This window comes from Oncorhynchus mykiss, chromosome 1 (genome assembly GCF_013265735.2).
Source record: "Oncorhynchus mykiss isolate Arlee chromosome 1, USDA_OmykA_1.1, whole genome shotgun sequence".
Classification (NCBI taxonomy): domain Eukaryota; kingdom Metazoa; phylum Chordata; class Actinopteri; order Salmoniformes; family Salmonidae; genus Oncorhynchus; species Oncorhynchus mykiss.
In genome coordinates, this window is record NC_048565.1 from 17,276,099 (window position 1) to 17,289,330 (window position 13,232).

The window sequence follows — 13,232 nt, forward strand, 5'->3', positions numbered from 1 at the left end:
GGGCTCCCTGCTTGTCATCAAATCCCTGCAATTTATCCAGAATGCCGCAGCCCCCCTGGTGTTCAACCTTCCCATGTCTCCCCGCTCGTCCGCACACTCCACTGGCTTCCCGTCAAAGTTCAAAGCATCTTCAAGACCCTGGTGCTTGCCTACGAAGCAGCACTCTGTTCCGCCACCTCTGGTCTCTTGGCCCCCTCTTGACCCCAATGGTGGAACAAGCTTCCCCCAAAAGTTAGGACAGTGGAGTCCTGCCCATATTTCGACATCTGAAGCCTTACCTCTTTTTGAAGAGTATCTTCAAAAGGAGCATGCTAGCAGTTACCAAATAATTCTAGTATTGGTCTTACATCAGTTAGGTATTGAGCTTAAAACTGCACACAGAGATATACAAATGGTATCCCTGAGTTCATCTGACTCTGGGGATGTAGATAAAGTGATTAATTGCCAAAATCCTGAAGTTTCCCTTTAAATTAAGACACTGCAGCACCGGCGTGAGGGATAAGAAATGCGTTGTACTCAATTGTCCCATTATCCCAAATGTTATACCGAGAAGATTTAATGACTGCTAGTTTTTCAGAAAACTGACCTTTTCGTCCTCATGCTAGGTAGCAGATGCCACAGCAGCCATTTTGGAATTCATCCCTGGATTGAGGTATGTATTCTGAGCCAAATCTTGCGCTGGTTCCGCGGTGTCTTAATTTAAGCAAACGGTCTGTCTGACCCTCTAGTGCAGCTTTAAGCAAGAATAAGGTGTTGGATCTGCTGACTAACCTATGTCTTATCTCATTTGTCCTTTTAAAAAAAATGTTTTAGATGTGGTCCAGTCTATCTTTAGCACTGTAACTTGTGTATCAACTTTTGGAATGTGATTTTTTTTTTTTTTCATTCTAGGCCTATCAGTTTAATCATTCATTCATGCTTTCATGCAATTTTACTTTGCACAGTTGCAGTTACAGAAGACCCAGTATTTGCAACTAGGGCAGAATCGTGGACAGTACTATGGAGGCTCACTGCCCAATGTCAATCAGATTGGAAATAGCAACATTGACCTGCCTTTTCAGGTGAGCTCTCAGCTTCTCTATCAGTTGGTTTAAAAAAATACAAAAATACATTTTTGTTTAATGATGCAAATCAGTCTCACCTGAGGGAAATGTAGTCTTTGATTGCTTCCATGATGGGCTGTTTTACCCTCGCGTTACCTTGAATTGGATTCCTGTTAACATTACAAGACACTTTAGTATTTTACCATTTTGAAGACGTGTCCTGGCGTATCGATACACTGAATTTTCTGGGACCAACCATCTCGGAAGGAAGCTAACATTGAGAATCAGACACCCTCTCCCCATCCCATAGGGGCGGCAGGGTAGCCTAGTGGTTAGAGCGTTGGACTAGTAACCGGAAGGTTGCGAGTTCAAACCCCCGAGCTGACAAGGTACAAATCTGTCGTTCTGCCCCTGAACAGGCAGTTAACCCACTGTTCCCAGGCCGTCATTGAAAATAAGAATTTGTTCTTAACTGACTTGCCTGGTTAAATAAAGGTAAAATAAAATAAAAATAAAATCTTGAATGTTTAATGGTCCAATGAAGCAGTTTTTATCTCCATATGAAATAATTTCTGGGTAACAATTTAAGTACCTTACTCTGATTGTTTTAAATGACTGTCTGGGAGTGGTCTGAGTGGGGGGGAGAAGAGAGGTTTGGAACTCTCTTATTGGTCTATTAACAAATGTACCACCTGGTGATGTCACCAGGCAGGCCAAAACTCCATCCTACCAAAACAGAAAGATTGCAGGTGTTCTTTTTAAAAGGGCATTATCATAATTTTCACTTTCCCCCCCCCCCCCCCCCCCCCCCAACATCATAGTGTAGAAATGTACTGGAAAAAAAATTATAAACGCAACATGTAACGCGAGCCCAAATAAAATATCCCAGAAATGTTCCATAGCACAAAAAGCTTCTTTCACAAAAGTTTTTTGCAAAAATTTGTTTACATCACTGTTAGTGAGCCAAGAAAATGCATCTGATGGGTGTGGAATTTCAAGAAGCTGATTAAACAGCATGATCATTACGTGGGTGCACCTTGTGCTGGGTACAATAAAAGGCCACTCTAAAATGTGCAGTTTTGTCACACAATGCCACAGATGTCTCAAGTTTTGAGGGATATCCAGCAACTTTGCACAGCCATTGAAGAGGAGTGGGACAACATTCCACAGGTCACAATCAACAGCCTGATCAACTCTATGTGAAGGAGATGTGTTGCGCTGCAGGAGGCAAATGGTCACACCAGATACTGACCGGTTGTCTGATTCACGCCCTTAAAAATAAAAAATAAATAGTTTCTGTGACCAACAGATGCATATATGTATTCCCATTCATGTGAGATCCATATATTAAGGACTAATTAATTTCAATGGACGGATTTCCTTGTATGATCTGTAACACTTTTGAAATGGTTGCGTTTTTATAGTGTATTTTTATTTAACGGGAAAATCACGTTTTAGACTGCACTGGCCTTTAAAAAGACACAAGTAGACTATGTCATTGCTTTCTATATCATGGCATTCCATTTTTGAAATATGTTTGTTAACTTGAGAATGTGTTTGAGGGCCCATAGCGTGACCCATTTTTAAATGAATACATTTGCACCATATTATACAAAGACATTTGAAACATACATACAAAAAAATAATACAATTTCAAAAGACAAATGTTTCTCATATGGTTGATTTTTGCATTTCCTGTCCAGAATTCCACCTTGGACAGCAGTCGGTCGACCAGGCATCACGGACTGGTAGACCGCGTTTACCGTGATCGGAACCGAATCACCTCCCCGAACCGCCGGCCCCTCTCTGTGGACAAACATGGCCGCCAGATATCCTTCTTTTGCACTCAGCCAAAGATGATCTATTATATTGACAAGATAGTTGTGACTGCACTAATAATGGAAATGCATGTCCTCAAAGATGTAAAGCGATATCAGGTGGGACCATTCTAGCCAATGAAAGGGCAGATATGCACGTGAACAACAGGCAGAACTCCAATATTAAGTTTTTTTTTTTTTTTTTTTTTTTTTTTTTTTTTTCCCCAAAGTTGCCAAAATTCCACATCAGTTCATTCGTAACAACCTAACCATTACGAAACTCCTATTTGATCCAATAAGCCTTTACTTAGCAAATTAGCAATTTGATTTTTTTTGACCAAATTTGACACTTTGAACTTTTTGGTGGAGTAAACCCTCTTGCTTCGCCTCTTCCTCTCTGACTCGGCTCAGGTGGGACCAAGTATAAAAACAGCGTGTTGTCATTGTTGGAAAATTCTTAGGTAGACTTAGCACTTTAGTCAATGAATACTGACAGTTAACTTGACCATTCAAATATAGATTTACGTAAGATTTATGTTTCACAGCTATTTTTAAATATATTTTTTGTGTCCTTAACTGAGATTCACATTGACAGCTGCCCCTATGGCTCAGTGTACCTCTCACCCCCACCGGATACCAGTTGGAGGAGGTAGGCCATTAACGACGACTTCATATTCGGAAAAACTAGGGTTGGGATCAATTTAATCTACATTCAGGAAAAGCACAGGATATGCAATGCCTATGTACAGTGGGGCAAAAAAGTATTTAGTCAGCCACCAATTGTGCAAGTTCTCCCACTTAAAAAGACGAGGCCTGTAATTTTCATCATAGGTACACTTCAACTAATCCAGAAAATCACATTGTAGGATTTTTAATTAATTTATTTGCAAATTGTGGTGGAAAATAAGTATTTATCACCTACAAACAAGCAAGATTTCTGGCTCTCACAGACCTGTAACTTCTTCTTTAAGAGGCTCCTCTGTCCTCCACTCGTTACCTGTATTAATGGCACCTGTTTGAACTTGTTATCAGTATAAAAGACACCTGTCCACAACCTCAAACAGTCACACTCCAAACTCCACTATGGCCAAGACCAAAGAGCTGCCAAAGGACACCAGAAACAAAATTGTAGACCTGCACCAGGCTGGGAAGACTGAATCTGCAATAGGTAAGCAGCTTGGTTTGAAGAAATCAACTGTGGGAGCAATTATTAGGAAATGGAAGACATACAAGACCACTGATAATCTCCCTCGATCTGGGGATCCACGCAAGATCTCACCCCGTGGGGTCAAAATGATCACAAGAACGGTAAGCAAAAATCCCAGAACCACACAGGGGGACCTAGTGAATGACCTGCAAAGAGCTGGGACCAAAGTAACAAAGCCTACCATCAGTAACACACTACGCCGCCAGGGACTCAAATCCTGCAGTGCCAGACGTGTCCCCCTGCTTAAGCCAGTACATGTCCAGGCCCGTCTGAAGTTTGCTGGAGAGCATTTGGATGATCCAGAAGAAGATTCGGAGAATGTCATATGGTCAGATGAAACCAAATATAACTTTTTGGTAAAAACTCAACTCGTGTTTGGAGGACAAAGAATGCCAAGTTGCATCCAAAGAACACCATACCTACTGTGAAGCATGGGGGTGGAAACATCATGCTTTGGGGCTGTTTTTCTGCAAAGGGACCAGGACGACTAATCCGTGTAAAGGAAAGAATGAATGGGGCCATGTATCGTGAGATTTTGAGTGAAAACCTCCTTCCATCAGCAAGGGCATTGAAGATGAAACGTGGCTGGGTCTTTCAGCATGACAATGATCCCAAACACACCGCCCGGGCAACGAAGGAGTGGCTTCATAAGAAGCATTTCAAGGTCCTGGAGTGGCCTAGCCAGTCTCCAGCTCTCAACCCCATAGAAAATCTTTGGAGGGAGTTGAAATTCCATGTTGCCCAGCAACAGCCCCAAAACATCACTGCTCTAGAGGAGATCTGCATGGAGGAATGGGCCAAAATAACAGCAACAGTGTGTGAACCCTGTGAAGACTTACAGAAAATGTTTGACCTCTGTCATTGCCAACAAAGGGTATATAACAAAGTATTGAGAAACTTTTGTTATTGACCAAATACTTATTTTCCACCATCATTTGCAAATAAATTCATTAAAAATCCTACAATGTGATTTTCAGGAAAAAAAAATCTCATTTTGTCTGTCATAGTTGAAGTGTACCTATGATGAAAATTACAGGCCTTATCTTTTTAAGTGGGAGAACTTGCACAATTGGTGGCTGACTAAATACTTTTTTGCCCCCACTGTATATATTTTTTTAATTGCATGCTTAATTTAACAACTTAAATGTATTTGACCCAGTTTGAAAAATACCATGGCACATATGTGGTTGGGGAATAGGGGCCACAGAGATTTTGTTGATCTTTCTCTTCATTCTAATGCCACAGGACGAACTCCGACTCAGCCCTACACCAGAGTGCCATGAACCCAGTGCCCCAGGACTCATTTACAGGGGGTTCACAAGAGCTCCAGCCTAAACAAGGTAATGGAGGATCCAGGAAACATGGACACGGAACAGCTTCTATTTATTCAGGCCTGTACCACTTTATTTTTGCATGAATCCACTAGTGATGCACCGAAATTACATTTTTGGCTGATACCAATATCCAATATTTTCCTTGACAAAAAAACGATACTGATATTTTAAATTTTAGTGGCCTTGTAAGCATTCTAGTACTTGTTAAAACACACACACACACACACATGGACGCAGCGGTCAAAGGCACTGCATCTGTGCAAGAGGTGTCACTACAGTCTGGTTTGAATCCAGGCTGTATCACATCCTGCCGTGATTGGGAGTCGAATAAGGAGCCGCACAATTGGCCCAGCGTCGTCCGGGGTAGACCGTCATTGTAAATAAGAATTTATTCTTAACTGATTTGCGTAGTTAAATAAAAGGTTACACACACACCACACTGACCAAAAAGTTATTTTGTTGGCATTTACGTATGTCCCCATTACCAGTAAAACATAATCAAAACCTATTTCTTTCACTTACTTGGTGTGCTGTTTCATTGTATATTTGTTCAGTAGTTTCATTCTCAACCAGGATTTCTATGGAACACTGTTTGGGTCTTTGCATGTCAAATATTTATTTATTTATTTATTTTACCTTTATTTAACCAGGTAGGCAAGTTGAGAACAAGTTCTCATTTACAATTGCGACCTGGCCAAGATAAAGCAAAGCAGTTCGACAGATACAACAACACAGAGTTACACATGGAGTAAAACAAACATACAGTCAATAATAAAGTATAAACAAGTCTATATACAATGTGAGCAAATGAGGTGAGAAGGGAGGTAAAGGCAAAAAAAGGCCTTGGTGGCAAGGTAAATACAATATAGCAAGTAAAACACTGGAATGGTAGTTTTGCAATGGAAGAATGTGCAAAGTAGAAATAAAAATAATGGGGTGCAAAGGAGCAAAATAAATAAATAAATTAAATACAGTTGGGAAAGAGGTAGTTGATAGGGCTAAATTATATGTGGGCTATGTACAGGTGCAGTAATCTGTGAGCTGCTCTGACAGTTGGTGCTTAAAGCTAGTGAGGGAGATAAGAGTTTCCAGTTTCAGAGATTTTTGTAGTTCGTTCCAGTCATTGGCAGCAGAGAACTGGAAAGAGAGGCGGCCAAAGAAAGAATTGGTTTTGGGGGTGACTAGAGAGATATACCTGCTGGAGCGTGTGCTACAGGTGGGAGATGCTATGGTGACCAGCGAGCTGAGATAAGGGGGGACTTTACCTAGCAGGGTCTTGTAGATGACATGGAGCCAGTGGGTTTGGCGACGAGTATGAAGCGAGGGCCAGCCAACGAGAGCGTACAGGTCGCAATGGTGGGTAGTGTATGGGGCTTTGGTGACAAAACGGATTGCACTGTGATAGACTGCATCCAGTTTGTTGAGTAGGGTATTGGAGGCTATTTTGTAAATTACATCGCCAAAGTCGAGGATTGGTAGGATGGTCAGTTTTACAAGGGTATGTTTGGCAGCATGAGTGAAGGATGCTTTGTTGCGAAATAGGAAGCCAATTCTAGATTTAACTTTGGATTGGAGATGTTTGATATGGGTCTGGAAGGAGAGTTTACAGTCTAACCAGACACCTAAGTATTTGTAGTTGTCCACGTATTCTAAGTCAGAGCCGTCCAGAGTAGTGATGTTGGACAGGCGGGTAGGTGCAGGTAGTGATCGGTTGAAGAGCATGCATTTAGTTTTACTTGTATTTAAGAGCAGTTGGAGGCCACGGAAGGAGAGTTGTATGGCATTGAAGCTTGCCTGGAGGGTTGTTAACACAGTGTCCAAAGAAGGGCCGGAAGTATACAGAATGGTGTCGTCTGCGTAGAGGTGGATCAGAGACTCACCAGCAGCAAGAGCGACCTCATTGATGTATACAGAGAAGAGAGTCGGTCCAAGAATTGAACCCTGTGGCACCCCCATAGAGACTGCCAGAGGTCCGGACAACAGACCCTCAGATTTGACACACTGAACTCTATCAGAGAAGTAGTTGGTGAACCAGGCGAGGCAATCATTTGAGAAACCAAGGCTGTTGAGTCTGCCGATGAGGATGTGGTGATTGACAGAGTCGAAAGCCTTGGCCAGATCAATGAATACGGCTGCACAGTAATGTTTCTTATCGATGGCGGTTAAGATATCGTTTAGGACCTTGAGCGTGGCTGAGGTGCACCCATGACCAGCTCTGAAACCAGATTGCATAGCAGAGAAGGTATGGTGAGATTCAAAATGGTCGGTAATCTGTTTGTTGACTTGGCTTTCGAAGACCTTAGAAAGGCATGGTAGGATAGATATAGGTCTGTAGCAGTTTGGGTCAAGAGTGTCCCCCCCTTTGAAGAGGGGGATGACCGCAGCTGCTTTCCAATCTTTGGGAATCTCAGACGACACGAAAGAGAGGTTGAACAGGCTAGTAATAGGGGTGGCAACAATTTCGGCAGATAATTTTAGAAAGAAAGGGTCCAGATTGTCTAGCCCGGCTGATTTGTAGGGGTCCAGATTTTGCAGCTCTTTCAGAACATCAGCTGAATGGATTTGGGAGAAGGAGAAATGGGGAAGGCTTGGGCGAGTTGCTGTTGGGGGTGCAGTGCTGTTGACAGGGGTAGGAGTAGCCAGGTGGAAAGCATGGCCAGCAGTAGAAAAATGCTTATTGAAATTTTCAATTATGGTGGATTTATCAGTGGTGACAGTGTTTCCTATCTTCAGTGCAGTGGGCAGCTGGGAGGAGGTGTTCTTATTCTCCATGGACTTTACAGTGTCCCAGAACTTTTTTGAGTTAGTGTTGCAAGAAGCAAATTTCTGCTTGAAAAAGCTAGCCTTGGCTTTTCTAACTGCCTGTGTATAATGGTTTCTAGCTTCCCTGAACAGCTGCATATCACGGGGGCTGTTCGATGCTAATGCAGAACGCCATAGGACGTTTTTGTGTTGATTAAGGGCAGTCAGGTCTGGGGAGAACCAAGGGCTATATCTGTTCCTGGTTCTAAATTTCTTGAATGGGGCATGTTTATTTAAGATGGTTAGGAAGGCATTTTTAAAAAATATCCAGGCATCCTCTACTGACGGGATGAGGTCAATATCCTTCCAGGATACCCCGGCCAGGTCGATTAGAAAGGCCTGCTCGCTGAAGTGTTTCAGGGAGCGTTTTACAGTGATGAGAGGAGGTCGTTTGACCGCTGACCCATTACGGATGCAGGCAATGAGGCAGTGATCGCTGAGATCTTGGTTGAAGACAGCAGAGGTGTATTTAGAGGGGAAGTTGGTTAGGATGATATCTATGAGGGTGCCCGTGTTTAAGGCTTTGGGGAGGTACCTGGTAGGTTCATTGATAATTTGTGTGAGATTGAGGGCATCAAGTTTAGATTGTAGGATGGCTGGGGTGTTAAGCATGTTCCAGTTTAGGTCGCCTAGCAGCACGAGCTCTGAAGATAGATGGGGGGCAATCAGTTCACATATGGTGTCCAGAGCACAGCTGGGGGCAGAGGGTGGTCTATAGCAGGCGGCAACGGTGAGAGACTTGTTTTTAGAAAGGTGGATTTTTAAAAGTAGAAGTTCAAATTGTTTGGGTACAGACCTGGATAGTAGGACAGAACTCTGCAGGCTATCTTTGCAGTAAATTGCAACACCGCCCCCTTTGGCAGTTCTATCTTGTCTGAAAATGTTGTAGTTTGGAATTAAAATGTCTGAATTTTTGGTGGTCTTCCTAAGCCAGGATTCAGACACAGCTAGAACATCCGGGTTGGCAGAGTGTGCTAAAGCAGTGAAAAGAACAAACTTAGGGAGGAGGCTTCTAATGTTAACATGCATGAAACCAAGGCTATTACGGTTACAGAAGTCGTCAAAAGAGAGCGCCTGGGGAATAGGAGTGGAGCTAGGCACTGCAGGGCCTGGATTCACCTCTACATCGCCAGAGGAACATAGGAGGAGTAGAATAAGGGTGCGACTGAAAGCAATAAGAATTGGTCGTCTAGAACGTCTGGAACAGAGAGTAAATGGAGGTTTCTGGGGGCGATAAAATAGCATCAAGGTATAATGTACAGACAAAGGTAAGGTAGGATGTGAATACAGTGGAGGTAAACCTAGGTATTGAGTGATGAAGAGAGAGATATTGTCTCTAGAAACATCATTGAAACCAGGAGATGTCATTGCATATGTGGGTGGTGGAACTAATAGGTTGGATAAGGTATAGTGAGCAGGACTAGAGGCTCTACAGTGAAATAAGCCAATAAACACTAACCAGAACAGCAATGGACAAGACATATTGACATTAAGGAGAGGCATGCTTAGTCGAGTGATCAAAAGGGTCCAGTGAGTGGAGAGGTTGGTTTAGGGTCACGGCGATTTAGACAGCTAGCCAAGCCAACCGGTAGCAAGCTAGCATAGGATGGAGTCTGTTGTTAGCCACCTCTTGCGTTCGGTCAGTAGATTAGTGGGGTTCCGTGTGGTAGAGGGGATTAATCCAAATCACACAACAACAAAAATAAGAACAATAGATATAGTTATAGAGGCCCGAGAAGAAAACATAATAATTCAAATAAATAAATTGTCCGATTGTCTATTCAGATAGCAGCCGGAAAGACAGCTAACGGTTAGCGGGCCGCAGATGGGCGTTCCGGTAACGTCGCGACAGAGGAGCCAGCCGGGTCTCCTTCAGGTAGATAACGTCGGCAGTCCGGTTGTGAAGGCCCGGTGGGGCTCCGCGTAGGCAGTGAAACGGGTCCGGATAGGTGACTGCAGCCCAGGAGTGAATGATGGAACTCAGGCGTGATTGACGGAGCTGGCTAGCACCGGAACAATCGATGTTTGCTCCGGAATCGACGAAAGCCGACTGTCACACGGATAGCAGCTAGCTAGCTGTGAGATCCGGGTATGAACGTCCAGAGAGCAGTTGAAATCCAGGGACATGGAGAGAAAAAAAATGGTCCGGTATGTTCCGTTTCCCGAGCCGCGCTGCGCCGTACAAAACTGGCGATAGATTTTCGATAGATTTTCGAACTAAAGGACAGCCGATGACCACAAACCGTGGTTAGCTTCTGATTAGCTTCTGGGCTAGCTCCTGGCTAGCTTCTGGCTAGTTTCTGGCCAGCCTCCTGGAGTTTCTGGCTAGCTTCCTGAAGGATTGCAGATCTGAGGTAAATAATACTTTTTTATAAATATAAATTGGTGAGGCTGGTTGCAGGAGAGTGTTTAGAAGAAGAGTTGATGGAAAATAAAAATAAAATGTATGTGAAAAAAAGTTGTAAATATATATATATACAGGACACGACAAGACGAGGACAAAAGACGTCTGAACTGCTATGCGATCTTGGAGAATGTATATACTATTTAACACTTTTATTCGACGTGTCAAATAAGTTTGTTGACCGATCAGGACCTAAATACTGCATGCCACAATAATTTAACGCCTTCATTAATTGTACACATTGATAACACGATCACTCGTATTTCATGTCATAACGATTCATCAATATTTATGCTATGATGCTGGTAAAAAAAAAATATATATACAAATAGCTAGCTCATGGATGCAAACAATTCTGTTTCAGTAGCTATATAGTTAGCTAGCTAACTATATCGCTAGGTGTCATCTAAAATAATCCTAATGCAGTTTTTATTTGATTTAATGATAGGTCCGACTATCTATGTGAAGCTAGCCACAATAGTGGACTTTGCGGTTAGCCTTCAAAATAAAAGTATGGCATAATTCTACTATTTGTATTAGTTTGCATCACTGTCAATCACATACTTTTATTTTGTAGGCTAACTGCAAAACCCACCATTGTGGCTAGCTTCACAACATATAACACTGTCTGGTTGAGCCTCACTAGCCATATAGCTTTATCTGGCTGCTTATAACATTATTAGCTTTGGGCAACAGGGTTAAATAGCTGGCTAGCTATTTATTTTCATGAACTGAAGTTCAGTTTCAATTGGTGAACAAGTGGCTACCTAGCTAATACTTACTCTCAATGATTCCTAAATCATTGTTAAGAATAATTCATATGACTGTAGTTTCTACTGGTCATTGTTTTCAGGCTGGTTGTATTGGTGCTAGCTAGGTACCAATTAACAGCGTGGTATTGTAAACGCATCGTTCACGGCCGGTGTTTCCAGACTTTTTTTGTACGACTTTGACAATGCTACTGTCTCTTTTTTTGACACGCAAATACCCAAACGGCGTTCCATTGTATGTGTGTATGTCGTGAAGCTAATAGCTTTTACGCTATTACTGTGTGACTCCGGTAGAGCAACATCGGAAAAATAGCACACTTGGTAGTGTTAACCGGTCGGCGAAAGCCAACATCACCCACGACAGAGAACAGTTGATTGTCAAGGACAGTGAATACCATTATCTTGGCTTTAATGGATTTCACCTTTTGAGTTGTCTCGCTGAAATTTTCTTACTCTTACAAATGACTGCTTGACTTGTTGACTGCTCGATCCACACAGCAGACATTGTGGGCTAGTTTTAGGAATGCTGTGTTGTACGTATAGTGCAAAAATGTATGTGGCGTCATGTACCTTCATTATATAGGTATGCGGGTCAGCTTTGACATCGGTTTTACACATCGGGCATTAAACTAGACATCAGCCGATACCGATGTTGGCATTTTTAGATAATATCGGACAATTCCGATATACATTTGAAGTCGGAAGTTTACATACACTTAGGTTGGAGTCATTAACTTGTTTGTCAACCACTCCACAAGTTTCTTGTTAACAAACTATAGTTTTGGCAAGTCGGTTAGGACATCTACTTTGTGCATGACACAAGTCATTTTTCCAACAATTGTTTACAGACAGATTATTTCACTGTATCACAATTCCCGTGGGTCAGAAGTTTACATACACTAAGTTGACTGCCTTTAAACAGCTTGGAAAATTCCAGAGAATGGTGTCATGGCTTTAGAAGCTTCTGATAGGCTGATTGACATAATTTGAGTCAATTGGAGGTGTACCTGTGGATGTATTTCATGGCTTCCCTTCAAACTTAGTGCCTCTTTGCTTGACATCAAAAGAAAACAGTCAAAAATTATAGACCTCCACAAGTCCGGTTCACCCTTGGGAGCAATTTCCAAACGCCTGTAGGTACCATGTTCATCTGTACAAACAATAGTATGCAAGTATAAACACCATGGGACCACACAGCCATCATACCGCTCAGGAAGGAGATGCGTTCTGTCTCCTAGAGATTCATGTACTTTGGTGCGAAAAGTGAGCAGGACAACAGCAAATGACCTTGTGAAGATGCTGGAGGAAACGGGTACAAAATATCTATATCCACAGTAAAGCGAGTCCTATATCGACATAATCGAAAAGGCCGCTCAGCAAGGAAGAAGCCACTGCTCTAAAACCGGCATAAGAAAGCCTGACTTTGGTTTGCACATGGAGACAAAGATTGTACTTTTTGGAGTAATGTCTTCTGGTCTGATGAAAGAAAAATTGAACTGTTTGGCTATAATGACCATTATGTTTGGAGGAAAAAGGGGGATGCTTGCAAGTTGAAGAACACCATCCCAACCGTGAAGCACGGGGGTGGCAGCATCATGTTGTGGGGGTGCTTTGCTGCAGGAGGGACTGGTGCACTTCACAAAATGGATGGCATCATGAGGAAGGGAAATTATGTGGATATATTGAAGCAACATCTCAAGACATCAGTCAAATCTTGGTTGCAAATGGGTCTTCCAAATGGACAATGACCCAAAGCATACTTCCAAAGTCGTGCAAAATGGCTGAAGGACAACAAAGTCAAGGTATTGGAGTGGCCATCACAAAGCCCGGACTTTAATCCTATAGAAAATGTGTG

The 13,232-nt window shown here is 42.5% G+C and overlaps 1 protein-coding gene across 1 annotated transcript in view; it reads left to right on the plus strand.

The window, feature by feature from the left end:
• The window catches only part of LOC110494078 (CREB-regulated transcription coactivator 1), a 40,327-nt gene that overhangs the window by 2,499 nt on the left and 24,596 nt on the right, over positions 1 to 13,232 (plus strand). The window contains exons 2-5 of the mRNA XM_036955861.1: positions 945 to 1,061; positions 2,747 to 2,872; positions 3,448 to 3,509; positions 5,313 to 5,407. Of these exons, the coding sequence (XP_036811756.1) occupies positions 945 to 1,061; positions 2,747 to 2,872; positions 3,448 to 3,509; positions 5,313 to 5,407 (400 nt within the window). The remainder of the gene's footprint in view (positions 1 to 944; positions 1,062 to 2,746; positions 2,873 to 3,447; positions 3,510 to 5,312; positions 5,408 to 13,232) is intronic.